General features: G+C 42.7%; 4 protein-coding genes across 4 annotated transcripts in view; 1 reads left to right on the top strand and 3 right to left on the bottom strand.

Annotated features, from left to right (window-relative positions):
* Positions 1-33: 33 nt before the first annotated feature.
* plekhj1 (pleckstrin homology domain containing, family J member 1) lies at positions 34-3,824 on the top strand. The gene is made up of 6 exons (XM_063218539.1): positions 34-722; positions 832-899; positions 1,038-1,104; positions 1,380-1,470; positions 1,571-1,634; positions 2,042-3,824. The coding sequence occupies exons 1-6, from the start codon at positions 629-631 to the stop codon at positions 2,126-2,128; spliced, it is 471 nt and encodes a 156-aa protein (XP_063074609.1). The 5' UTR covers positions 34-628; the 3' UTR covers positions 2,129-3,824.
* Positions 3,825-5,708: 1,884 nt separating this feature from the next.
* On the bottom strand, positions 5,709-8,276 carry tpgs1 (tubulin polyglutamylase complex subunit 1). The gene is made up of 2 exons (XM_063220162.1): positions 7,882-8,276; positions 5,709-7,260 (listed from the first exon to the last, which is right to left on the bottom strand). The coding sequence occupies exons 1-2, from the start codon at positions 8,193-8,195 to the stop codon at positions 6,708-6,710; spliced, it is 867 nt and encodes a 288-aa protein (XP_063076232.1). The 5' UTR covers positions 8,196-8,276; the 3' UTR covers positions 5,709-6,707.
* A 98-nt stretch (positions 8,277-8,374) lies between these two features.
* LOC134466258 (inositol-3-phosphate synthase 1-A-like) lies at positions 8,375-17,552 on the bottom strand. Its single transcript, XM_063220161.1, has 11 exons — positions 17,361-17,552; positions 16,133-16,252; positions 14,763-14,924; positions 13,783-13,912; positions 12,132-12,325; positions 11,615-11,764; positions 11,102-11,317; positions 10,801-10,965; positions 9,833-9,946; positions 9,248-9,465; positions 8,375-8,796 (listed from the first exon to the last, which is right to left on the bottom strand). Exons 1-11 carry the CDS (start codon positions 17,508-17,510, stop codon positions 8,688-8,690), a joined length of 1,728 nt encoding a protein of 575 aa, XP_063076231.1. The 5' UTR covers positions 17,511-17,552; the 3' UTR covers positions 8,375-8,687.
* A 766-nt stretch (positions 17,553-18,318) lies between these two features.
* LOC134465967 (RNA polymerase II elongation factor ELL-like) overlaps positions 18,319-26,113 on the bottom strand; it is a 32,715-nt gene continuing 24,920 nt past the window's right edge. Inside the window, exons 9-13 of the mRNA XM_063219865.1 lie at positions 25,348-25,867; positions 22,870-22,936; positions 22,380-22,551; positions 20,330-20,374; positions 18,319-20,203 (exon numbers count right to left, since the gene is read on the bottom strand). Coding sequence (XP_063075935.1) covers positions 20,099-20,203; positions 20,330-20,374; positions 22,380-22,551; positions 22,870-22,936; positions 25,348-25,867 — 909 coding nt within the window. The 3' untranslated portion in view covers positions 18,319-20,098. The remainder of the gene's footprint in view (positions 20,204-20,329; positions 20,375-22,379; positions 22,552-22,869; positions 22,937-25,347; positions 25,868-26,113) is intronic.

Here is a 26,113-nt window from a genome sequence, read left to right as displayed (position 1 = left end):
TGAAGAGTTTATCAACAAAGCTTGATTGTTTACTTTCGTAATTACTATTTTGCCTCAGAAACGTGTGTTTTAGAAAATGAGCTGCACCTTTAAATTGTTAGGTTTCGCTGAAGATAGTTCGCTGTCCATTTTTGTAAAATTCGACAGCGATGACAAAACACGCCCCCGTCGTTGACAGTGCAGATAACCACTCTCAGTAGTCTGCGTGGTTCAGGGAGAGACTGGACATATGATTTGGCTGGGGTGGGTGTGGGTTCTTCTGTGTGAAACAACTACCAGAAGGTCCGACGGGTCTGAAGGCAGTTAGCTTATGTATTTTTGTCACCCTGCTGGGACTTGTGCTGCTCTGGAACCACATCCAGCTGTCTGGTTTGACCCGACTGTTTGATAAGGAACTGTTAACATCGCCACACAAAAAAAACACAAGGGGTTTGTGTGGAAGACTGCTAAGTAGCTAGCAAGGACAAGGTTAACAAGCGAATCGATTTGCCCCGCTGGGTATGATGGCTATCTGCAGCTGTCCGTGCAAAGGTCAGATTGGACTGAGGTACATTTAATAGCAATTTTGGGGAGAAATGGGTTTGTGTATGTAGCTAGTGGGGTACTACATTTGCCAGTAACTGTCGCAATGCGCTTCAACGAGAAGGAGCTTGTTTCACTGAGCCGCCAGCCCTCCGAGAGGGCTGCGGAGCTGGGAATGAAGGGACCTAAAAAAGGAGACGGTAGGAACTTTTCACGACATGTAACAGAAGCATCGTCAAACATGAAAGGATTGTCCACCAATCCACTGTTAGTTTTCTCTGACTTTCTCTACTCTCTTCTTTCCGGCAGTTGTTAAAAAGAGGCTGGTGAAACTGATTGTGAATTTCCTGTTTTACTTTCGCACCGACGAGGAGGAGGTGAGAATCACCATCGTCAGCATTCAGATTGCTCGTTGAATATGGTCAGCCTCAGCTGAAGGTCATTGCATGATTCTGATCTGACTGCATCCTAAATTATTAACATTGCCCTCCTTGGTTTGTGTTTTATGTTGATAGCCTATAGGAGCCCTCTTGTTAGAACAGTGCCGGGTGGAGAGGGAGGATGATCTAGCCTTTTCCATAGGTAAGTAGTGTAATTGCATAGGTGGGGTATTACTGATCAAACTTTATTAAGACTTACACGCATAGAGGGAGGATTGCCATGCATTTTCAAGTCTGGGAAAATGCTCATTCATCCATGGCATTCTTGTCAAATTGGGGTTGTTTTTTTTTTTTTTTTTTTTAAGCATTTTGACTTTGTCAGTCTTCTTCATTTCCAATTCTTCTGTGGGGATAGTTGTCAACTGTGTATATCTGTCTGCTTCTGTGGGACCATCTGTCATCATGCAACTTTTCCAGCTTTCCTCGATGAGGCTGAGAGGAAGTATTTGTTTGAGTGTGACACCCAGGAGCAGTGCCTTGACTGGATAGACTCCATCGTCAAAGCCAGGTGTGTTTCTTGCAGATGTTTTATAAGACCGTTACATTTCATAAAATGTTCTTATGTACTAAGCAATAATGCATTTTTTTATCTCAATTTATTTTCACAGTTATGAATTCATGCGCAAGAACTTGATCTTCTATCGCACAGAGATCCATCGGCTGACCGGCAAGGTAAAGAGATGTACTGTATATTTTCATCTGCGGTTGAAGGATGATTCCCCTTGCTAGAGTCTGGACGTCAATCATTGCCCCCAGGATTTGACATTAGTACCGGTAGTAGAGTTGAGGAGAGTAACTTTATTGTAAAACAGTAAAACATTAGCTGTTTTTGCACACCGGCCACTGGTGGTTTTCCCCAAGTCATTATCCATTCACCCTTTCTTCCTCTGGGCAGTTTTGCTTTCAGTTTAGCAATGATGCGCCAGACTCTATTAACGACACATGAGAATGACTACTATGGAGTATGCGTTTTCTTGAATGTAAATAGAATCAAAGTGGCTTCCAAAGTTTTCCCAGCATTCAGCCGGCTGGTGTGTGCCACAGTCAAGCCCTGATTCCCTCCTTTGTTTGTTTGCCAGGATCCTCTGGAGCAGTATGGCATATCTGACGAGACGCGCTTCCAGGTTAACAGCGGCCTTCCTCCACTCCCTGCTCCACCCACTTAACCCCAGTGCCCCCACCAGAGTTGTTTTAAAGTAGAAGTGCTTTTACAAATGTAATTGCAACACTAGTAGCATGCTATTACAAAGTTGAAACCATGTAATGTCCTCCAACTAGTGTTGTAAATACATCTGTAAGAGTACTTCCACTTCTACTGTATACAACTCCCCCCACAGACCACCGTCTCACCCCACCCCACCGCACTTCACCTTGCCACTTCACTCAAACACATTCCCAGTCCTCCTTTAAACACCTCTGCTCCACTTCGACAGAAGTCACTCCAGCCTACCTACACCTGTAACGCCATTACAACCACCTCAAGACTTTCATCCGTGGTCTATGTATGGCGTCACACACGGAGGGCAAGTACGTACATGCATGGAGTATTCTGGTTTCAAACGGAATATTGTCAGTATTCGGTTTAGAACAAGTTCCGGAATACCGGTATTCATGTGTGGAACAATGTTCTGCAACCGGAATATTCCTGCAACACAGCTACATTTGGAATAGACAGAGTTTATATATATGACTCTTGCAGAAACCGAATACTGCCAACATTCCAGTTAAAATCGTAATATTCCTTGTATCTAACTGCGCTCAATCACATCTCTGCTGGAGTCAGAGATTCATCGGAGGCATTGCAGGCAGCTTTGACATGACGGGTAGCATTGTCGTACACTCCCGAAGTACACAGCTGTCTTGAAACTGTTTTACAATTTATGAATGTGGTCATTGCCTTTGCACAATTGGGCTTGTCATCTATTTTGTCTTTTTTTATTATTCCTTTCTGCTTCCTCTTTGTCTTCTTTAAAATGGCACAGAGATCTTGAGCTGTCTGGTGCCAATGCCATGTCTTTTATTTCAGTGTAGGTACCAGCTAAGTCTGAGCCAGTTATTTCACTGTTCTAAGTGGCTGTTGAGGGACAAACATTGTTCTGAGAAATCTGGGTTACACTTCTTTGTTTGCCTCATCATGCTTTTTTGCACTATTGCTGTTGAGAGAATCTGTCAGACTTAACGTTTACTAAATGTATACTTTTGTGCCTTTTTTCCCTTGGGGTACACCTGCCTAGGTAGTTAGGGTCTTCAGTTAGGTAGTGTCAAGTAGGATACTTTGGCATCTGATCATTCACACAATCATTTTGCACATCTTTTTTTAATCTTTGTATGTATTGTGTGTCTTTGCTCTACAGTTGTTCATGTCAAAAAATAATTTGTTTTTAAACAAAATCACTTCACAGTGGTCAATTGAAATGTGCTTGATCCCTGGTGGACATAAAATAAAAACAAGGAAAGGAATTTACACTCTGCTCACATGATGCCGATACTCAGTATTGAATACTTTTAATTGATACACAATGGGGCAGTGTGTTGATTTTTTTGAAATGTTAATTACATTTTACAGCAAATGTTGTACAAGCTCCCATATGGCCACAATTATTGTTTTCAGATTTTAGGTTACCTTAGTAGCAAGCCAGAGGCTAGTGATAGTTTTAGCATCTACTAAATTCAACTTAAGAAGGCAAGAGTTACATTAGAATCCATACATCTCTGATCATGTGTCGTGTCGTTAAAGCAATTCCCATTTCATCAAGTCTGTGGTGTCATCCTGTCCTGTTTACAGCACACATTCTAATCAAGCTGTAATAACTCATCACAATCATGGTCTATTTTTATAATAAATGTTTTCTTAAGTCAAAATCAGGGTCTCGTACCAGTTTTCTTTTTTTCCTTTCAAATAAAAGTATGAAGTGGGTAACACATTTAATAATTTAATAAGGTGTCAAAAAACATTATCTATGTGTGAAATATGGAAACTAGACATGTGCGGATGAAATGTCAAACTTCTATAAATACATCTGGCCACAGGCCTTTGCACATTCACACTCTGAATCCCTTAATCTGGAGATGTCCTTCAGAGCGTACCCACCCCCCTTCCTTGAAGGTCACGGGAGAGCAGCATACAGTAAAGAAAGCAGTTGCACACATGGGTGGAACACAGCCTTGAAGTATGAAGACATGCACTGTTAACCGCACCTTACAATGGTGGTCCCCCACACCAGTGTAATATTTATGCAGTCCTTTTTTTTAAAATCTTTTTCATGAAAATATGCTACCACCATCAACCCGTAGGTATTCATTATGGCTTGACAATGTACACTTTTCATACATGTATGTAATGAACAGGTGGAAGACCATGTAAATCAACCATGTTTTCCTTTTTGCTGCAAAATCTATTCTATTCATGCATGCACAAGGGCTTATTTGTGAATGGACAGCATATAGTTTAGAAATTAACAACATAAATCACACACTGCACCTTCAATGGCTATGTGTGGCTGCTGTATTTGCAGAGGGAGTGTTTCTTGTATTGTATTTCGTTAGAATGAAGAAGTGGACATGACTGCACATGTTATTCAGTTGAGTATTGGCATTTTGCTACTTTAGTTCTGTTTCCCATCACATATGCCTGTATTTTTTTGAAGATGGCTGCTGGGCTGCTCTGTAAAAACAGTAAAAAGATTTGGTTCGTGTAGGTTCCATAAACTGGACACTTAAGACTGATTGAGTTCCAAAGGAATATTACTGGTACGTAGCCTGCATGCTACGGGTCAACAGTGAACAGAAAACTCACTCGTGAAAGTCAGGAGCGGGTGTCTCTTCTTAGTCCCTCCAAACAAGAAACGTAATGAACACCCATCTAAATTATTTACACACGGGGCCTCATTAAGATTGATAATGAGGACACTGTGGACCTGGCCTCTGCAGTTGGGCTGCAGTCTGTGGAAAACAAGCAGCCGAGTATGTACGTATGTGCACTGCCACACAAAGGCCTTCGAACTTACCCACAGTGCCAGAAGCCTGTGTACTCTTTACTCAATGTGCATATTTTATCAGCTTATCAACACAATATGACTTGACTGTAAATAAGTGACAGCGAAAGGCACAACTGAATTAAATGAGTACAATGTTTATAGTTGCAATAATGTCAAAATTACACCACTGAGCAATAAATCCTGCAAAGGGGAGTTAAAACATCCACTTGAGCAGTGTGTAAGCATGTTAACACAATGACTGACGACGAGTAACACAAACACACAGAGGATGTGCCCTCTTAAAGCTCAACACAAACAGAGACAGCAGCTACGTAGCTGGAATGGCCTTGGGAAGACACAAAAATAGACTTGATATAATAGTGCTGCCTGGTAGCTAATTTGACTACCACCCAGTCACATGATGGGCCTCAATGATAGGGCTGTGTCCAGCCGTACGCTTCCCCCATTATTTCCTGGTGTCAAGATGCACAAGAGAGACCTCCATTGTTCACTGAAACCTGCTAGGCTTGTCAATGACAATGCCAATGTTATGTAAGAGTTGGTGGAACAATAAAGAAATGTGCGTAAACAACAAAAGACTGTTTTTTAAACAATCTGACATATTATATCTGATGTGATTATCTAAAGTAATATTGTGTTTGACTAAGTGTGTCTTGTCTGGAAACAATGGAGGTATTTACCAAAGAAATACCTAGACAAACGGAGGTGAGTTTATTATTAAATTAGTTTATTATGCATATGTTCCAGGAACACAAAATAATAGCTCATCTACATTTTCAGACTCTTTACATTTGGTGGGCTAAATGTGCAAGTGCAAAAATGATTTGGAGAAGTGAGAAGTGAAACATTCTGTGGGTCTAACCTCACCAGATAACCAAAGATTAAAAAAATCACTTCTGCTTTAAACCCTTGAAAGGATACATTGTCACAAAAGTGTTGTGATATTTGAATCTGAATCAATCTGAATCATTGTATTCAAACCTGGAGAGAGTTGGCAATGGTGAATAAATACACGTACAGCACTGGCACTGCAAGCAGTCTACAGGGTGACCTCTGCTGGATATACAGTAGCAGTGCATTGATACATACTCTGCATTAAATGGGTGCCCTATCCTGTAAATGGAGAGTTACAAATAAGTGAACAGTGGTTGCACAACTTGTCATGTATTTGCTTTCCCCACTATCTCATGTTGATAATTGTCACCAAAGGAAATATGAACGGACAGAAAATAATAGGCGATTTTTTAGCTTTCTGACACAAAAAAATGAAATCAAACACTTTATGCCCAAAGAGTTCTTAGGGCAATCTTTTTTGCTCAGTTCAAACATTACTTCAGGGTGCAGACAACAATCTTGGGAGGCCTTCATGCACTCAATGCACTACAGCAAGGGGAAAGGTTCCAGTTGTCACATTAATGCAAGCAAAAATCGCAGTAACAACAGTGGAAGGTCACATTCAGAAACAGTGCAACATATTCCAGGCAATCTGTGAATGAACCTACTGAAGTCTTCACATTATCTGAGCACTGATGCCATGTGGACATCAGTACATTGTGTAATTCCTCACATAAACAGATGTAACCCATGATCCCCGCAGTTTTGAAATAAAAGAAAAGGCCAATGAGGTATAAACCTTATTATAACACAAAATTGTAGGACACACTAACATCATAGTCTTTAACAACATGCCCCAGCCTTGACATACTCTGCTACATCTTGCATTGCAACCTTTTGCTCAGACTCCTGCCTACGAAACTATGCGTACTCTGGCCAGGAAGAGCTTGGCGGCGCTGTCTTCAAACTCCTGAGCGTCCATGGTGGGGCCCGTGCCTCCGCCACTGGGCCCCTGCGCCTCGGCCATGGCCTGTGCCAGCTTGCCGGGCGAGATCTTCATGCTGGCCTCCAGGTAGCGTGCCACGTCCGTCCAGGCAGACGTGGTCTCCAGGGCCTCCTGCAGCGTGCCCAGCACCGCCTGGCAGAGCGCCCTGTCGCCCGCTTGCTCTGGGCAGCTGCTGACGGCTGCGTACAGGCACTGAGACTTGCGGATGTAGTCCGTGAAGGCGGCACAGGTAAGCACGCCCTGGCGGAAGAGCTCGAAGGGCACGGCCTCGTGGTCGTGGCACTGGATGCGCTGCAGGAGTGGCGCTGAGGCGGTGACTGACAGGCCGCCCTCGCTGCACAGGCCGCGCAGCAGCTCTGTGTAGACGCGACCCTTGACCCCTCCTGCTGCGCCACGGCGACGGGACCCGCCCTCTATCAGGAGGTCGTAGGCCACACGAGTGTTGCTGTTGAACGCTGATCTGGAGATGGGAGAGTAAGAACACATGGCATGTCCAACATAGTCAACTACAAATGTGCAGAGTTGTACAAAGTAAAAGTATGCCTACAGACGTAATTACAATAGAAGTAGCTAGGCTATGATATTATTACATGATGACATAGTTGAAAGAAACCATGTCATATAACGCAAGTGTTGCACATCTGAGAGAGCAATTCTACTTCTTCATACAACTCTGAAAACGACAGCAGCAAATATTGACGTTACTGGTCATTCTGAAAGCAAGCATCTTGTCATATTTAAAACTTAACAGCATATTATAATTGACAAAACAATTTGACTGAGACGTCTTCAGATTACTACATTGCATTCGGTAGGCTACCTTGACAACTTCAGTAGAGTAGTAACTTTATTGATCCCCAAGGGCAAGAGTGCGAGAGTTTACGCATGGCACGACTGCTTACGCACGCAAACAACAAACAAGTAAGAATAGAATAAGGACACACACATGTCACATTTTTTTCATTAATCTGTACTACTTTACATGGTCATACCCGACAGGATATTGCTCTACCTGAAGAATTATCAATAGCCTATATTTTAGTTCTGTCTTTAGTACTGTGTTTTGAACGACATGTTTTACCTTTGGGAGTGATGCGCCAGACCTATGTGCCACAAGGCTCGGCTAAGCTGCTGCTGTTCCAATACATTGCTGTGATGCTGCTCCCCATCACCGCCTCCGACCGGACTGTTCTCCGTCTCGGATGTTAAATTGCTGAAGTGTTCAGCCAGGAAACCGATGGGGTCCTCCGATCTAGCTTCTACGAGTTTCAGTAATGCACCGCGAAGTAAAACATCTACGCCTGCTTGACATAAGAAGTCTTGATCGGTGTCTGCTTTGGTGGCTTTCGAGTCAGACATCACTGCGGAGACTCCCGAGCGCCGCTTCTCCGCCATATTTCTCGGTAGCAACGGAAGTGAGTCAGTTTACATCACAGGGTAGAACAAGATGCTGAAAGGATGTTTCTCCTTGCTATGGACGCGGTGAAGGAAAGAAGAAACTGAAGCATTGTTACTTTAGTATATTTCTTTTAATCTGAATCAAAGTTTCATTAACATTGGGCAAAATACATCCTATAAATACAATAGACTCCCTTCTTTTTCTTCTTTTTTTGTTTGCAAAATAATACAAAAACGTGCACATTTGAGAAAGGTGAATATGTATTATTATGTAATTCATATATCACATTAAAAACACAAAAAAGCTGCAATACACACTACACTGAAAACAAATTCGTCTAGGTCTGTCTTATCTGAAACATCTCATGTATTCATAGGCCTATCTAACTCCACCATCTTAATTAGTCTATGCTTCGTTTATCCCTTTTCTGTCCATTGATGCCAGTGCAATGTAAAGAGTCAGTTCCGTTGATGTGGACATGTTTGTTTTTATTGGTGGCTATTGCATTGGGTATGCACAGCATGGTTCAGGTGGAGAGGCCTCTGCATCCGGTGCTCCAGCTGCATGTGGTTTTGGGGCGGCAGTCCAAGACATGCCCTACAAACACAGACAGAGAAAGGCATATGTCCCAGAAAAAATATTATAATACAATACATGTCCCAGTATAATATCTGTCCCAAAAATATTATTATCTACTATTATCTATTACTACGGGATTATTGACCTAAAACTGTGTGTGTGTGTGTGTGTGTGTGTGTGTGTGTGTGTGTGTGTGTGTGTGTGTGTGTGTGTGTGTGTGTGTGTGTGTGTGTGTGTGTGTGTGTGTGTGTGTGCGTGGGTGCATGCGTGGGTGCATGCGTGTGTGCACGTGCGTGCGTGCGTCCGTATGCCCGTGTGTGCACAGTGCACATGCATGGGAAGTGATCACTGTAGTCCTGTAGGCACTAACAGATGTAAAGTAACAGCAACTTGTGTATGCAAGGCTATGGGTATGAGAGTATGCGTTTGCATTTGAGCCACAGCCTCTCAGGGTGCATTTTGCACTGACCTCATGATGTTTTCGATGCAAGCTCGCTGGCGGAAGAAAGCATTGACTACTGGCGCCCCCTGCGGTACAAGTGGAGCCTTGCAGAGGAAGCTGAGTAGAGAGAGCACGCTGTGAAAGCTCTGGAAAGTGGGGTCACCCTCCGTGCGAAAGGTGATCCTCTGGCAGAGCTCTGTGAGGATGACCAGGTCCAAGATGATTGGACTAGCGAGCAGGGAGTCCTAGTAGGAGGAGAGGTGAGGTGACAATGTAATGGGCTGCTTTCTGAATCCAAAACATGAAACTATTATATAACACACAGGCATTTTGGATGCCACTTTAGATGTGTGCAGTGAGTTGTAAAATGAAAGCATGGAGGATGGTCAAAGTTTGATTCTGATTATTTAGGATTCCGGGGTTTCTCCCCCGAGAAAATTTTGAAAATGTAGTTGTTAAAAGTGCAATTTTAACACAATATGTGAAGAAGAGAGTCCTGTTGTAGAGGGGGATGATTTTAGACCATTTTCATTGTTGGGGGGGATGGCATCCGCCCTCATCCCCCTAGAACTAGAACCCTGTGTGTGTGTATGAGGAGGTGTACTTACTAACCTCGCAGGTGTTGTGAATAGCAATGGTGTTCGTCCCGCCCATCATGATCTCAGAGACATACTCGTCCATAGCACGCTTGCTGTCGCCTACATATGGCACGTATTTGATCACCACCTGGCAAACAAGCACACATAAGGTCATAAGCTGCCACTATACATCACTCGTCTCCGCACGCCTCCATGCACAAGATGAACTCATTTACATTATGCACAGAACATCTGGGAGCTGCACACAATGCTTTCTTGTTTTTTTTTGTTTGCAAGCAGTGCAGGATGTTATGGCATGACAATACTTTGAGTGATATTACAGGCTGGACCTCTTTGAAATCCAGACACATAGAATTGAAAACAAAGGAAAGCAGTTAAGCATGCATGAAGGCATTTGAAAATAAATGAATGAATGAATGAATGAATGAATGAATGAATGAATGAATGAATTAATAAATACATATAGATAGATAACTAATCATTGAACTCAACAAGCCATATTACTTTGGGACTTTCATAGCAGTAGGCCTATTTCAAATGCTAGAAATAAGAATCAGAGTCAGTTCTGTTGGCCAAGTACTCTTGTGAAAGTGAAAGCCCATTGGGAAACTCCAACTCCCATTGTCATTGTGACACAGCACTCCACAGCACACAAGTGAACACTGCACACTGCACACAATGAAATTGCATTTATGCCTCACCCGTGCAAGGGGGCAGCCCTCAGTGGCACCCCATGGGGAGCAGTGCGGTGGGACGGTACCATGCTCAGGGTACCTCAGTCATGGAGGAGGATGGGGGAGAGCACTGGTTGATTACTCCACTCACCAATCTGGCGGGTCGGGAGTCGAACCGGCAACCTCTGGGATGCAAGTCTGACGCCCTAACCGCTCACCCATGACTGCCCTCTTGCATACACTATAGGTTTGAGTCTAGAAGACCTTCTGACTATCTAACACATCTACGTCATACATAACTACTCACACAGTGGTCTGGCTTCTCTCCTGGGCTGTACAGCACGGGGTTAGACTGCACCATGTCATCCACCACGTTACTCTTGGAGATCTCCTTGGAGCGGAACTGCTGCGGAGCTGATAGGTTCATTCCGTCATTGTTACCAAGGTGATTGTAGCTGACGATGGACATTGGCTGTTGGCAGTAAAATAGAATAGAAGAGTTCCGAGGGGTAAATTCCATTTCCATATACTCTGGTAAATTCTTTTGAGTTTTCTAGACTATGGTAGAAAAAATAATGGTGTAAAAGTAATAAAAAAAACAGGATTACCTTGATGCCTGCACTGACCAAGAAGTCTATAAGAACCGACTTAATTTTGGTCTGGCCAGATTTGAAGTCATCTCCTCCAATAAAGACCCCTTGTTGCATGGCCAGCTCCACTATGCCAGGCACAAAGGTGTTTTGAGGAGACCCGTTGATGTATGCACAGCCCTCCTGAATGCTGGCCACTGCGAAAAGGGTGGAGGGAGATACCTCGCCCCCTTTCTGTGAGGGAGTCGAGATCACCAAAATATTTAATCATTGTGTCTAAGTATACAAACATACATGATTTTACATTGCATTTTAACACAAAACATATCTGCTGTAAGCCCAACAGATGTTGGAAAGAAACTTGTGTGATTCGAAATATTGTTCGAAATGTAACTTTTCAAAAGCAGAGTACACTTTATTGCTGTGCACTAAATGTAAATACATACATACCATGTAGATACATGGTTATGTATGTAATGTTATACAGTATGTACAGTATGGTATGCATTAGGCCTACACGTCATGCTTTACCTGGATGGTTGCGAGAAGATTCTCAGCACTGTCATTGACACCAGCAATTACATCACAGAACCTCTCAGTGTTGGCGGTCCATAGAACGATAACTTTGTCCACACCACTCTTTTGCTTGAAGTCCACAATATCCCTCCTGATCTGAGCCACCTGTGTGAAAACACAGAACAGTATGTAGCCCCGTGGCACGCTGTAAGTCATTGAAAAGTTAAGTACCATAGTATTACAAAACTATGACTTAACACAGGGCCTTTAGTAATGCACTATGACTTCAAGTCAAGTCGGCTTTATTGTCAATTTCTTTACATGCACTGGTCATACAAAGAAGGTCATTGGCATTCTGGTGACAGCAAATGTATTACGCCGTGTCTTAATGGGTTCATGTCATTCAACGGGAAATGTAAAATCCTTGCACAGCCCATATGTAGGTACATACAGTAGATAGAATGTGTGTATCTATTTACTGTATATCTATTTAATGAGCGCCCAATGATACGTGTTCCCAATCAAACTGTACCTGTTCTGCCTTGGTACCCTGGAGCACGTTGTCAGCTCTATGGCTCTGGTTGGCAGCGATGAACTCTGGGATGTATATGGAGGGTCTGGGCTTCAGGGGGGCCATGTGGGGCAGCAGCTGCTCCTGTAGAGTCCAGTCCAGCACCGCAGCCCTCTCCATAGACTGGCCTAGATCCAGGGAGGAGATATCCCACCCTGCACAACACACACACACACGTCACAGTGAGGTCACACATACAGCTACACTCTAAAACATTGCAGCCAGTTAAATGTAGAAAAGTTTTAAAAGTTTTAAGTTAACTCAAGTTGACAAAGCCTCGAGTTGAGTTACAAACTTAAAGGGGTATGCCACTATTGTGGGGCTTGATACAGTTAAAATCGTTGGCCAGGGTTTATAAAGGTGGTTAAGTGTCTTATTTTACATGTAAGCTGTTGTCTTGCTTTAAGACAAGTTAAAAGAGGGAGCATGTCGCTAAGCTAGTGAAAGTCAATAGATCCGTGTAGCATGCTACAATGCTACACGGATCCATTGACTTTCACTAGCTTAGCGACATATTCCCTCTTTTAACTTGTCTTAAAGCAATCAATGCTGTAAAATAAGACACTTAACCACCTTTATAAACCCCAGCCAACGATTTTAACTGCATCAAGCCCCAAAATAGTGGCATATCCCTTTAAGGCAGCAGGGCAACATAGGCCAACCTTTTCACGTTTAACTGGCTGCAATGTTTTACAGTGTACAGCTAGGACCACTGACAGCTTTGGCCAGGGATTGGCATGAAGTAATGTGAAAAGCTCCCCCACTCAATACATACAATGTAATAGGGATCCAATTCCCCACTCTCCCTGGGCCTGGGACACCTGACCCCTTTGTCTGCCCTTGTCGGCTGCCCTGTCAACACTCAAAGTGAATTGAGGCAAACAGATCGACCACTGTACATAATCCTAATCTGTGCTGTAAAGATACTGATTCTGTCTCATGTCTTTATATACATCACTGGCACTGATGTGCCTAACTTAAATGAACAGCAGAGTCGGCCAAAGTAAATGTAGAGGTCAAAAACAAAACCTGCCATAGTGTCCTTCCAACGCAAGTAACTTCAAAGAGAAACTGGTCTATAGATACTATAGACCTGATTCTGCGCTGGTTGGATTAAATCTGGGGGTTTTCTTTTTTTTTCAGATTTTTCAGTAACAACAAGGTCTAGCCACCTTATTAGGTACAAGGGAATATCTGGTGTAACCACTATGTAATATCATCTGCGCAGGTCTAGTGTTGTACTTTCACCATAACTTTGCCTCTACTTTGGCCACCTCTGAGGCGTGGTAATCACCCCCATCAGAGTTGCACTGCAATGCAGTGATACACATAATGATACTTATGACCCAGTTACGAACCAACCCAGCTAAAACATTAGCAGAAAAAAAATCCTCTTTGCCAACCAGGACGCGTAATGCCCTCCTTAAGGGCTCATTGACTCAAAATGTCACAGTTTGAGCAATAATAATTTTAAAAAGCGTGACCAATTCCTGGTCTAAGCAGACCTTTTTTTGCCCCTCTTTTTTGCTATTTTGGTTCTGCTCCTATGCCAACAATTGGATGTGTGGGATTTGACCGGTCTTAGTTTTGCCCAACACATTAGCCTACTTACCATCAAATACAATGTCATTGGGGTGCACCATAGGGAGCAGATCCCGGAAAGGTGCGTTGACCTGGCCCTCTGGCCCAGAGCCCAAACACACTGTAGAGGCCTGGAGTAGCGACCCGAAGTAATTAGCACTCTGGGAGAAGGTAAAAATAGTACAGGAGACAAAAAAGCAGAGACAAAGAAATTAGTGGTAGGACTGTGTGTGTGTGTGTGTGTGTGTGCGTGTGTGTGTGTGTGTGTGTGTGTGTGCGCGCGTGTGTGAGAGAGAGGTAGATAGCAATAAAGGAGAATTCCCCTAAAAGGCCAACACGCCAGGCAGTGGTGGTATGGTCTGCTGAACACAATATTGTGAACCCGAGACTGCCAAAAGGGACAGGGACATAGAAAGAGGTCCATATATCACAGAAAAAAAGGTTACAGGAAAGAATTTCTCTGAATGGATTTTCACAGTGTAAACTGTTATGTCCCAAAGAAGACCTAGTAGCCCGAAACAGATCTTTGTAGATAAAATTACATTAAAGAGTCTTTATTTTCCCCAATGCTATAGCCTAATAAATATTAAACAAAAACTTAAGTCTCGAATGCCTTTCTAACCAAAAGCGTTAAAAAGCCGGGTATGTCAGGGGTCGGGAGTGACATGCATCCATCCCTATGTACATTAAAAAGAGCATAACCCCAGCTTTAAAATGACATCCCACGCTGCACCTCATCAAGTAGCCAGAGATTTCAACAACAAACAAACAAAAAAAAAAACCACAGTTTCCTTCCAACACAACTTATCTAAGTAACCAGTAGATCTGTGCACATATCTCATGATCAAAGCCTGCTTTGTTGTGGGTACTTGTTAGGGTTTTAGTGATTTTTTTTGTCCACCAATGGTGGACTAATTGGTGTAACAGCTATGTGATATCATGTGCTAGTGTAGTACATACATTATGAGTTCATTACAGAGTACTTTTGACACCTCTGCAAATAGCTTATACCTTCATGCCAGTTTTGGTCCTCCAGCACATGCCCAGTCTGTTGGCTATGACTGCAGCTGTGACTGTGGTTCCATTGTTGCCCCCCCAGCCCACCAGCATCACACCCAGCTTGGGCACCGCCCGCTCCGTGTGGAAGGTGAAGTGAGTGGTGCTCGGTATCACCTTGATAGGAAACAAACAGAGAGGAGAGTCTTGTTCATACGAATAAATATGGCACAAAAAGAGAGAGAGAGAGAGAGAGAGAGAGAGAGAGAGAGAGAGAGAGAGAGAGAGAGAGAGAGAGAGAGAGACAGAGAGAGAGACAGACAGACAGACAGAGGGAGACAGAGGGAGAGAGAGAGAGCTTATAACATTGCTGACTAATGTACTTTTCACACAAAAATGAGATATAATGAATGATGTGGGGCAGTCGTGGCTTAGTGGTTAAAAAGATGGACATTACATCATAGGGTTGCAGGTTCGAATCCCACCTTTCCACTATAGCCTCGCGCGCCACATACTTCCACCAAAAGATTGGCTCCACTACTACTACAAAATGAAATGGTAGTATTGGTGTAGTCTACTTTTTTATGGTGGGTATACTGTATATTTGAGCACTTTTTGAAGTGGGTATAGGCCTACTGTATATATTTGTGCTATTCAAAACAATAGATCTATCAATTTTAAGTCGGTATACTGAAATCCCTGAAATTTAGAAGTGGGTATACTCCGTATACCTGCGTTCTACTGCACGTAGACTACACCACTGGGATGGTCAGGACCAGGCTACCTTTCCACTACCTCACTCCATGGCTGAAATGCCCTTGAGCAAGGCACCTAACCCCACAATGCTCCAGGGACTGTAACCCATACCCTGTACTTGAAATAACTGTAAGTCACATTCCGGCAGCTAATTGTAATGTAATAATTGGTTATATGAAAACTGGTTTTGTAGAAGAAGATACCCACACTCTTGTCCATCGTGCTGCAATTTATTTACCGGTACAAAACAACGTTTCGGCGGCCCATATGGCCTTTCACAAATTTTTACCTGTTACCTGTCCTCTTGACATTATTGCCAATTTGTAATGAAAACATGATGTAATCAAGATGTGATTGTCTCCACCTTGTTTGGCAGGTGTCATGGAACTGATTAACCGGCTGCTGTCAACCAATCACAAACTAGAGGACAATTTATAAGGGGTGCTTGTGTAAAAACTTGAGAAAGACCATACGGGCCGAAACGTTGTTTTGTAAACAAATCGCAGCATGATGGACAAGAGTGTAAAAGAGAGTACAAAATTGATCTTGCACCCGCTAACTGCACCTCGAAACCTCTGGTGTGCGTTGGTTTCCTCCTTCAAAATATATGAAAAGTGGTGTCTACTTACTGTGTGGACTCCCCCATGTGTGGACACTGTTGTGGTGTGGTAGGAGTACTGGGCCTCTATGTGCCTCTCTGTGTACCTCACATTGGGACTCTTGATTTGAACTGTAGTCATATTTGATGTCTGCATATAGTAAAAGGAGATTAATGAGTCATCGTTACACAGCTCAAACAAAGTTTCTGCTCAGTTCCTTTTTGATGCAGTCACCTATAATGGAAAACATGCAGCACACTCTCCATATGAGATGTTTTTAGATTAGAGTAGAATAGAATAGAATAGAAAGCCTTTATTGTCATTATACAAAGTATACTGAGATTTGAGCTTCCAAATACATTCCCCACTACAACAATGATAAAAGGAGACATCCAGGTTTTAATTAAAATGCATTCATTTAGTGGGGAAACTATCATCCAGACAAGTTTACATTACTATAGGCCTAGGTATGCCGCAGTCTTCTTTGCGCAACCACGGTCTTAAAGGGGTATGCCACTATTTTGGGGCGTATTACAGTTAAAATCGTTGGCCAGAGTTTATAAAGGTGATAAAGTGTCTTATTTTTCATGTTAAGTGTTGTCTTGCTTTAAGACAAGTTAAAAGAGGGAATATGTCGCTAAGCTAGTGAAAGTCAATGTATCCATGTAGCATGCTACAATGCTACATGGATGCATTGACTTTCACTAGCTTAGCGACATATTCCCTCTTTTAACTTATCTTAAAGCAAGACACCGCTTAACATGAAAAATAAGACACTTTACCACCTTTATAAACCCCAGCCAACGATTTTAACTGTAATAAGCCCCAAAATAGTGGCATACCCCTTTAAATTATAGGGCCTATGCCTAATTTTATTCAAAAAACTCTATTGTTTTTATCAACTCCACCTGGTTCAACACCTTTGGTGTTTTACCTGTGGTGATGTTGTGGAGTTATATTACTCTACCATTTTTAATTGTCTCATGCTGGAATCATACATAACCTATAAAGACAGTCAGATTTTAGAAAATTCACTTGGGTATGAAATAGCCTAGTTTTAATGTAGGACTATAGCCTAATTCCGCCGGATTCTTGCGCTCAATGTCCTCGTTATTTTCAAGTTATAATTGTACAATGTTCATACTTGTCATGCTATCTAGATTTTAAAGTAGTGCCGTTAACCATTCCATAACTTTAGCCAAGAACATTTTGCGCCATATCCATTGAAAACAAGATTAGTTAAAGTCAGCAACCTTACCTGTTCTGCTTGGTGCGTGTCCCACGTTCCAATAACCCCGTTTGATATCTCAGCAAACTTTTTTTGACTGCTATCCTGCTGCCGGTCGTAAGTGTGTTCTAAACATGGTCCTCTGAAATATAGATGGACAGTAGGCCTAGGCGTGTCCATGCAAATCTCTGACAGTTGCGTAAATTTACAGTCGGACAGGGTGCGCCCCTTGATTGTATGCTTCGATCTATTTACTCTCATTGGGTCCGCCGTATCTGACCATTGACTGACCATCGGACTCATAGACGTCCCTTCTGCAGCCCATCATCATAGTGGGATATGTTGATAGGCTTAGCAACACGTGGGTGGGAGGAGGCCACTTGCCAGGCTGGCTGAAACCTTTTCTCATTATTTGGAGAGGTTGACGAGGGCACGACTATTTTCAGATAGCGCTCCCTTTCCTGTGATACCTCGTCGTGGCCTGTTGCTGTCCCAAGACAATAGTGCACCATTTATTTTCCCTCAGCGACGATAAATGCGAGTTAGTCTAACTTATTTCCATATGCATACTCCATGCATCTCAGCAATAACCACTTATTTACAAACCATCACCACATCTGCACCGAGTCATTTGATCGCCTCCTCTCACACCACGCAAAATTTGCAAACCACTCACTCTGAAGCGGATTGGTAGCCTTATCTTACCAACCATTTCCCGGTGGGATGACAATCGGGCATTTCATACACAGGTGCAATTCAATGTGCTTCACAAAAAGTAATAGCAAAAAGAAAGGAAACAAGAAAGAAAGAAATTATTGTCAAAGAAAATTAAAACATTAAGACAAAACAAAGTTTTGCAGCATAGGAGCTAAAGACTGCCTGTCCATATTTTGTACTTCTTCTCCGTTGACCTTAGTGACCTGGTTGGTGCATACCAAAACATATCCAGTAGATAGGTGGGTCACATTCCATTTAATTATTTAAACACAAGAAGCCTTAGGGGCTTACACAGTTGGGTTTCCTGTAGGCTACTTTTATTTAGAAACCACACCACAATTAAAAAGGGCACCTGGCTCATTCCCACACGTGTAGGCTACCAAGAACTCATCCAACAAGCATCAATAAATACGTGACATGTAATTTCCCAAAGTGTTGAAGTTTAATTTTCAACTTCCTGAACAGCTGAGCCAAAAACTGAAACATGGTGCATTCAGCATGCAACAGTAAGACAGAAGTGCAAAATCAACATCAACCTGAAGATGATGCACAACAATCCAATGGCAACAATTTTGAGAACACAGAGGACACAAGACCGAAAAGGCCACCAGGAAAAGAAAACAAAACAAAACAAGTGTTTGGTATAGGGGACGCCATGTGAATCCTTGTTATAGTAATTACGTCTCATAATCAAGGACTTTGGAACAGTCTGGTAAAATCACAGTCGCAAACAGAACATTTGCACGGTTTTGTCATAAATAATATCCATGCATAATTGGCTCACTTTGCTTTGACAAAAATATTCAGCTGCAAAGGAGCAAATGTTCCCCACCAAAAACTGACTTGAGCCTGTCTCCATGTGTCAGTGGCATTGATTGTTGATGTTCACAGACTGAGGATTACAAAAAAAAAAAATGGACACAACTCCATGGGCCTGGCTCCCAAAGAATACCATACACATTGACTTGCAAAAAAAGGCCATGGACAGTATGTCAGGACATGTATAACACTGTTGTATAATTTACTAGTAAGTAAGACATAGAAATGGATCACTTTTCTTTATTACATCCAGGATTGTACATATCCATTAGGATAACAGAGAACACATAACAATTACGAAAACAAAAACAACATATTAACAATAAATTAAATCATAAAACATACTGGAAAAATAACCATCAAAGTCAAGGACAGTCGTAGTATTAAAAAACACATGCTGGTTGAAAAGTCTTCTTAGCTTCATACTCCCTTAAGTCCATGTGCAAAAGATCCATCACGGATTGGGGCAGGAGGCAGAACAGTCTAGAAATATCTGTAGTAAAGGTTGCTCATCCAGCGCATGGGATTAACAGTGTAATGCCAAGTTCAGTGTTCAGAATGACAGCCCAAAACCATGTCATGGTAATTAGACAAGAGTAAGAGTCTTTGGGTCATCAGATTTCAGTTTTAACAAATTGGACTGATCCCTTTAAAAGTGCCATCGGTGATTTTTGGTGTCATGTAAACACGCAGCAAACACTTTTTTTTGTAACATTAAACAGCTTCTTATACATTTAACTGAAAAAAAAATCAGATACTATTTACTGTGTATACTCAGCATACACTAAAACAAAAAAAACATTCTTCTTACTCATCCCATACTCTGGAGAGCTAAAGAATAAAATCACTTGAGGGGGGACGATTTATCCCTCTCATCTTTCGATAAGTCATTTGTTGCCAATATTAATTAGTTACACAAGATTAAAAAATGCTTGAAAAAACCTTCAAGCATAAACCCAGACAAAAGCAAATACATCATTATTACTCATAGTCACCGATTGCACTTTTAAAGAGACAAACATAAACACTTTCTTCGTGGTAAAGGCAGTTTCATCCATGACTGTGATGATCCAACACCAGTCCATATTAGCCACAACATTTTCAGCTCATTTTACTGTCTGGTCAAGACTGACCACAGAACCAGGTGGTTGCCCACCTATTGGCCTTCTGGAAACCAGACTTCGTAAAAAAAGAAAAAGAAAAAAACCATCCAATGCCCCACTGCAGAGGCACTACAGCTGCTTGTGATCATACTCCCCGATGGTTTTCTTGATGTGTGCTAGTTTGCGGTGTAGGTATTCACAGCGACTCTTGTCCTGGCTGTAGTTGGGGTTGTCCTGAGGGGAGGGAGGTGTAAAGACACACATTAGCATGGATTATTCACAACGACGTAAGTACAATAAGAAAATAAAATGTAAAGAAGCAAAAACGTAAAAAAATAACACTTTGTAAAAAAAAAGTACCTTTTTGATTTGACGATACTCTTGAAATATCTGATTGCGAATGGTCTGTAAGAGTAAAACAAAGGAGCATTAAGTACAACTTCCATTTGATCACAGATATGCAAGTTAACCCCTTAGCGCAGAGTCTATGTTATAACCTTACTGTCACCAAAATTGTAATGGCTGTCTTAATCTGTAATGTCATAGCAATGTTGTTATGATGTAGTTGAGTATTTTCAGCAAATAGTGATTAGGCGACCCTATCTGCACTAAGAGGCTACCAAACCCGTGATTTCAAATTATTAAAACACAAATAACCTTCTGAACACACAGACAGCATAGGTGTGTACTGCAAGATCCATTACTCCAATAAAGGGACACATTTGTTCTGGCTTCAAACAGGCTTGTGCACTTAGCTGCATACTGTATGGTCCTTAACTTTTAAGTAGAGGAGTAAAATAACAAAACAAAACAAAAATAGTTCCTTTCCAACACAAGTAACCTCACTCAGTAACTAGTCTACAGTTACTATGGGGCGATGTGCCTGATTCTGCGTAGGTTGGATCCAATGTGAGGGGTTTCTTTTTAGGTTTTTACAGTAAAAACAACGTACAACCACCTCATTAGGTACAATGGAATAACAGGTGTAACTGCATCATAATATCATGTGCTATTGTACTTACACCATAAATGTATTTCTTTTACTTTGGCCACCTCTGATTTTAAAGGATATAACTTTATGTGACGGATTCTCATTCATCCTTGCTGTGTTAACCAAACACTTGTAAGTTGTTGCTGGACTTCTCTCTTGGAGCTTGCCTATTCCAAACAATCCACTTGCTCACAGCTACACTCTACTAATGCATGCAAAACCACAGCATGAATTTAGAAGGGTTACTCATCAAAACCTTTGACACCAGCTTGGCCCACACCTCAAGGCTGAGTATGTGTAAGGAGCCACAGCTCATGGCAAGACGTAAGCAGACGTAAGCAGATGTATCTCTGAGAGGGGCAGGGCTAGCCGGGCCAATACACAGCAGTCGAGGTCACCTTAAGGTATTTCAGGCAGGTAGTCTCCCTCGTTAGCCATCGGTGAGGAATGGCACAAGAATGCGCAGACAGAAGCCTCAATTATGACCCCCACAGCCACAACAACCCCCACAGGCACACATGCAGGCTCCTTATCACTTTATCCGAAGACGGCATTTTGACTGTTATCAGTGTCACAAACACTATAGCAGAGACAATGGGAAAGGTAGAGACGAATCAAGCTCATTCTTTTCCGGGATCCACTTGACGTTGGGTGAACGGCCTTTTAGGAGACCAGCAGAGGTTGAGAATACTGTAAATGGAGTTCCCTTAGCGCTAGATGGTGGTAGCACACATCTCATACAAGCTGCCACCCAAACGCCCCCGAAAATAAAGAAGAAGGAGGGGACAACACCCCTTAAGGGCGCCGAAGTTGAGCACACTTTTTTGCATTGGGTTTGATTTATCTTACTCTACAAGACAATGTTTGACTGTAGGTGGGCTCATAGACATGATATTGTTCTATATGTGTTCAATATGATGTCTATGGGTGGGCTGACTTAACCGGCCCTCCTTGCTGTATCTGGTCCGCTGATTGGCTGTCTGGCTGTACGTCTACAACTCACAATATTAGCAGACTACACTTTGTGCTAATGGTCAACAAGGTTGATTAGAGATCGCTCTATTGGCTGTCTACAGCTTGTGTTTTAGGTTGACAGGACTCCCCCATCCTCCATGGCTGAGGTACTCTGAGCATGGTACTGGTATATGGTACTCTCAAGTCATATTCAACAGTTCCATCATAATACTTTGGGGAATCTTAATACTTATCGGACACGGTTTGGATTCAATCACTGCTCCATCTGGAAACTATTGTAGATTGTAAAGCTTGAGCTGAGGTGATTGTAAAGCTTGAGCTAAGGAGGTGAACGTCCTCGCTTGTCAAACTGACTGGTGGGGGTTGGCACATTTTACCAGTCAGTGTTCAAATCAACCAGTCTGTGATGTGTGACCGGTGGTAAGGTTCCAACCCTGCCCTCACCTGGTACTGGTCGGAGTCCTTTTGCAGCTCCTTGATCTGGCCGTGCAGGATGGTGAAGTGCCGCGTCACAGCCTCGATGTGGGCGTGCAGCTTGCGGTACTCGTTGTACTCCACGTTGAAGTCGCTCTTGTACTTCTGCCGCTGCTCCTGGGACACGATACGAGTGTACGTTCTGCAGAAATCCAAAACACAAGAGAAGAGACACGTGAGAGAACATAGAAGCGCATTCATGATCGTGCACACACACACACACACATACATACCTACACGCATACGCGCACGCCCACACGCGCACACAAATGTTTCTATTGATTAATGCTTTGGAATACTTATCATTCATTAATTTAATAGACTATTCAACACAGAACGTCACTTTGTCTTAATCATTTTGCAGACGACAAGAATGTCACTTTATCTTTATCACTTTGATTGATGATTTATTACTTCAACACTTCAAATGTTGAGTTATGGCGGTAACAAAGCCACTTACTTTAAATACTCCTCTGGATCTGATGCTGTTGTGGTAAGAGTTTGGTGTTCATACGACCCATTGAGATCTGGTAGAGGGGACAAAAGGATAGTTTTGGAATAGCATTACAGTTATCGCCATGATTTGGACCAATAAATGACAGTGACAATGACAGTGAAGGAAATGCATACAGAGATACATTTGTGTGATGGATGCCAGTTAACAGAGCACCGCGTGGTGAAGTGTTAGTGACTCCCTCTTTCGAATCCTCATACAGACATGCCAATGACCCAGCTACAGGGCCAGTTTTTACTTGACTTGATAATGTTCCTAGATTTTTTATCCTTCTTTTTACAGCTATATGAACTTCGAGAGCGTGCATAATTACAACAAAAAATGTTGTAAATTGCATAATAGCTGTAATAATGGATAACATTAGTTTATCATGATGGAAACGATACAGGAGATATACAGGAGAAAGGTCACGATAGACACTTTTCTATCACAATAACGGTATATATTGTCATATTGCCCAGCCCTCCCTTTGCTGTGATGCTGCCGGTTTCAGACTGGGTCTAGACTGTACAGGATCACCTTGGTTACATGTGAATGTTTGATATGTGGATTTGTGTGATGTGCATGTATTTGTTAGAGAACCACCACCAAAACGGCTCTGCAAACTACAGTCTCCAAGACACTGATTTAGATATGCCACCACTGCAATAGAGATTGTGGATCAAGGATAGGACTCAACTGCCATCTGATGGCCTCCAAATGACCAGACCCTCTGTCAAGAGGACACTCATACTCACTACGAGTGAATCGCTGATGATGGTGATGTATTTTTTAAGAGTGTATACTCCTGGACAACTTAATTTTGGTGCGGATCAACAAAGCATTTCAACTGTAGCTACTCTATGTAGGTGCATTAATACTATTACGTCCATCATTTGAAATATGATGGAATTGATCATACAGCTTGACAAAATGTATGGCTAAATGAATGATGAATGGATTGGTGCAATGCTTATTGTGGGTATGTGATCCTGGACTATACATAGATACACTGATAACAATAAGTTGAAGGCACTTAAAATGAGAATCTCCACTCCACTCTACTGAATCTATGAGATGAGCATCTCACCACAGGAGGGAGCCAGTGGTTTACTACACTGCCCTACAAAGGCAAAGTGCTTTAACTACATATTTTTCCAAAATTGAGTTTAGACTGAAAATGGTCTACACAACACCTCCTTTATCTTGTGACAAAGCCTTATGGTCATGGTTGTCATATGAAAAAAGAAAAATGGTGCATAAAGTGAAACATGGTAGGGATACAGCTCTTATGATGCTGCAGGTGTTTGAGGGCTTTTATCATTGATTAAATCATGAAGTTAAAATGTATTGCTCTACGAATAGCAAATATGTCACCATCTCTCATTGACCTCCATTGATTTTCATTGTGTTGCTTTCCATGATTACAATGACCCTAAACATACACCTACGGCCAAAGTTGATTTTCTGGAGAGGTGAGAGCTAATCAGTGATTAAGTATGACACCCGATCTGCTCATTTGAAGTGTTTTGAAGTGACTTATCTGCTCATTTTCACATCATGTCCGATAGGCGACAAAACTTTTGTCTTGTGAAAATCTGACCTGTCTGTGTTCATTAAATCTTTCTTTGGTGCATTACATTTATTTTTGTACATACATTTTCATTCGGGAGGGTTGTAGCTTTCATATGAGTGACTTCTGAAGCCAAGTGATTAATTGGAAGTCAGGTTATTAACTGTTCCAAACAGATGGATAGGCGACAACTCTTTTGGAGACGGCTGTATAATATCCAACCTAATAGCAAGGCTTTGATGGTCTCGTCTCAGTTTCAAAGTTGCCGTAAGTTACCACACTTTGCCTTTGTAGGGCATCACACTTGAATGCTTTCAATTTCAAGGCCCAGCTCTTCATCAGGGGTGGGGAGCCTGTGTCTCGAGAGCCGTTTACGGCCCTTGAGGCTGCCTTATCCGGCCCCCAAAATAATTGTAATGTTGTGCAGTTTCACATGAAATATGACACGGTTTGTAAAGGAATGTTAGAAATTACATTTGCAACATAATTAAGCTATATTTTCAGGGGTCTGTTGTAAAAGTGGCCACCTTCAATATAGGCCTAAAGTGCAGGGGGAAATCCTGCTTTGCGTTCATAGTACAGCCCTTGGAGGCCTTTATGAAAATTGAAGTGGCATTGAAATGAAAATGGTTCCCCACCCCTGTGCTAAAGACTGCTGACATCACCCCCTAACCACCAAATACAAGTACACAGGGAGGAAAGGGGACTTTGCACTTTCTTGACAAAACCGCAGCAAACTATTTAAGAAACTGTCCGCCACCAAGAATTACCACAGGAAATGAGAGTGCGCTCACACCCACACGGTCTCGCTTGTCTGTGCTCAGTTTGACTTTTCGCTCCGGAAATGACAAGCAGCAATCAACTGGCTTTACCTGTGACTCTAGTCAGAGCGTCGGCAGTGTTCACATCCTCAGGTGTGGTGCCGTCCACATCTTTGCTCCTCCTTCTACTCTTGTCCTTCGCCCGGCCGCCCTCTCTCTCCTTGTCTTTGTGCTTCTTTGTCTTCTTGTGACTCTTGCTCTTGTGCGAGGAGGCTGCGGACGACGCGTCAGCAGGCTGGATGGAGGGCGGCAGCACGGGTAGGGATTGACGCGTTGTCGTAGAGACGCATGACGTCTGTCCTAGTCTGTCGGACGGGGCAGAGGTGTTAGAACCCTCACAGTCCCGGCCGTTGGCTCCTGAATCCGGTCTCACGTCAAGAGGATCAGATGGATGCGGGATTTCCAGACGCGGGAGGCGGGGCTCGGATGCCATGGTAACCGTGGGTGCCGGGCTGGCCGCTCTCTCCTGAGCCAGCGCGCCATTTACCTGATTGTCACCTCGGCTGGCCAGGTGAGATATACGGGGCTTCTTATTGGCTACAGGGTCGATGTACTCTGGCGCTGGCCGTCTCTGCAGATAGAGGGGGGAGGGGGGGGGGGGGTAGAGAGAAAGAGAGAAAGAGCAAGAGACAGAGAAAGAAAAAAGGAGAGAGAGAGAGAGCGCAAGAAAGAGAACGAGAAAGAAAAAGGAGAGAGAGAGCACGAGAGAGAAAAAAAGACAGAATGAGAAAGAAGAAGGAGAGAGAGAGAGAGAGAGAGAGAGAGAGAGAGAGAGAGAGAGAGAGAGAGAGAGAGAGAGAGAGAGAGAGAGAGAGAG

Source organism: Engraulis encrasicolus, chromosome 16, assembly GCF_034702125.1.
Source record: "Engraulis encrasicolus isolate BLACKSEA-1 chromosome 16, IST_EnEncr_1.0, whole genome shotgun sequence".
Taxonomy (NCBI): domain Eukaryota; kingdom Metazoa; phylum Chordata; class Actinopteri; order Clupeiformes; family Engraulidae; genus Engraulis; species Engraulis encrasicolus.
The sequence above is the reverse complement of the archived record's forward strand: the minus strand, read 5'-3'. Positions and strand labels throughout refer to the sequence as shown.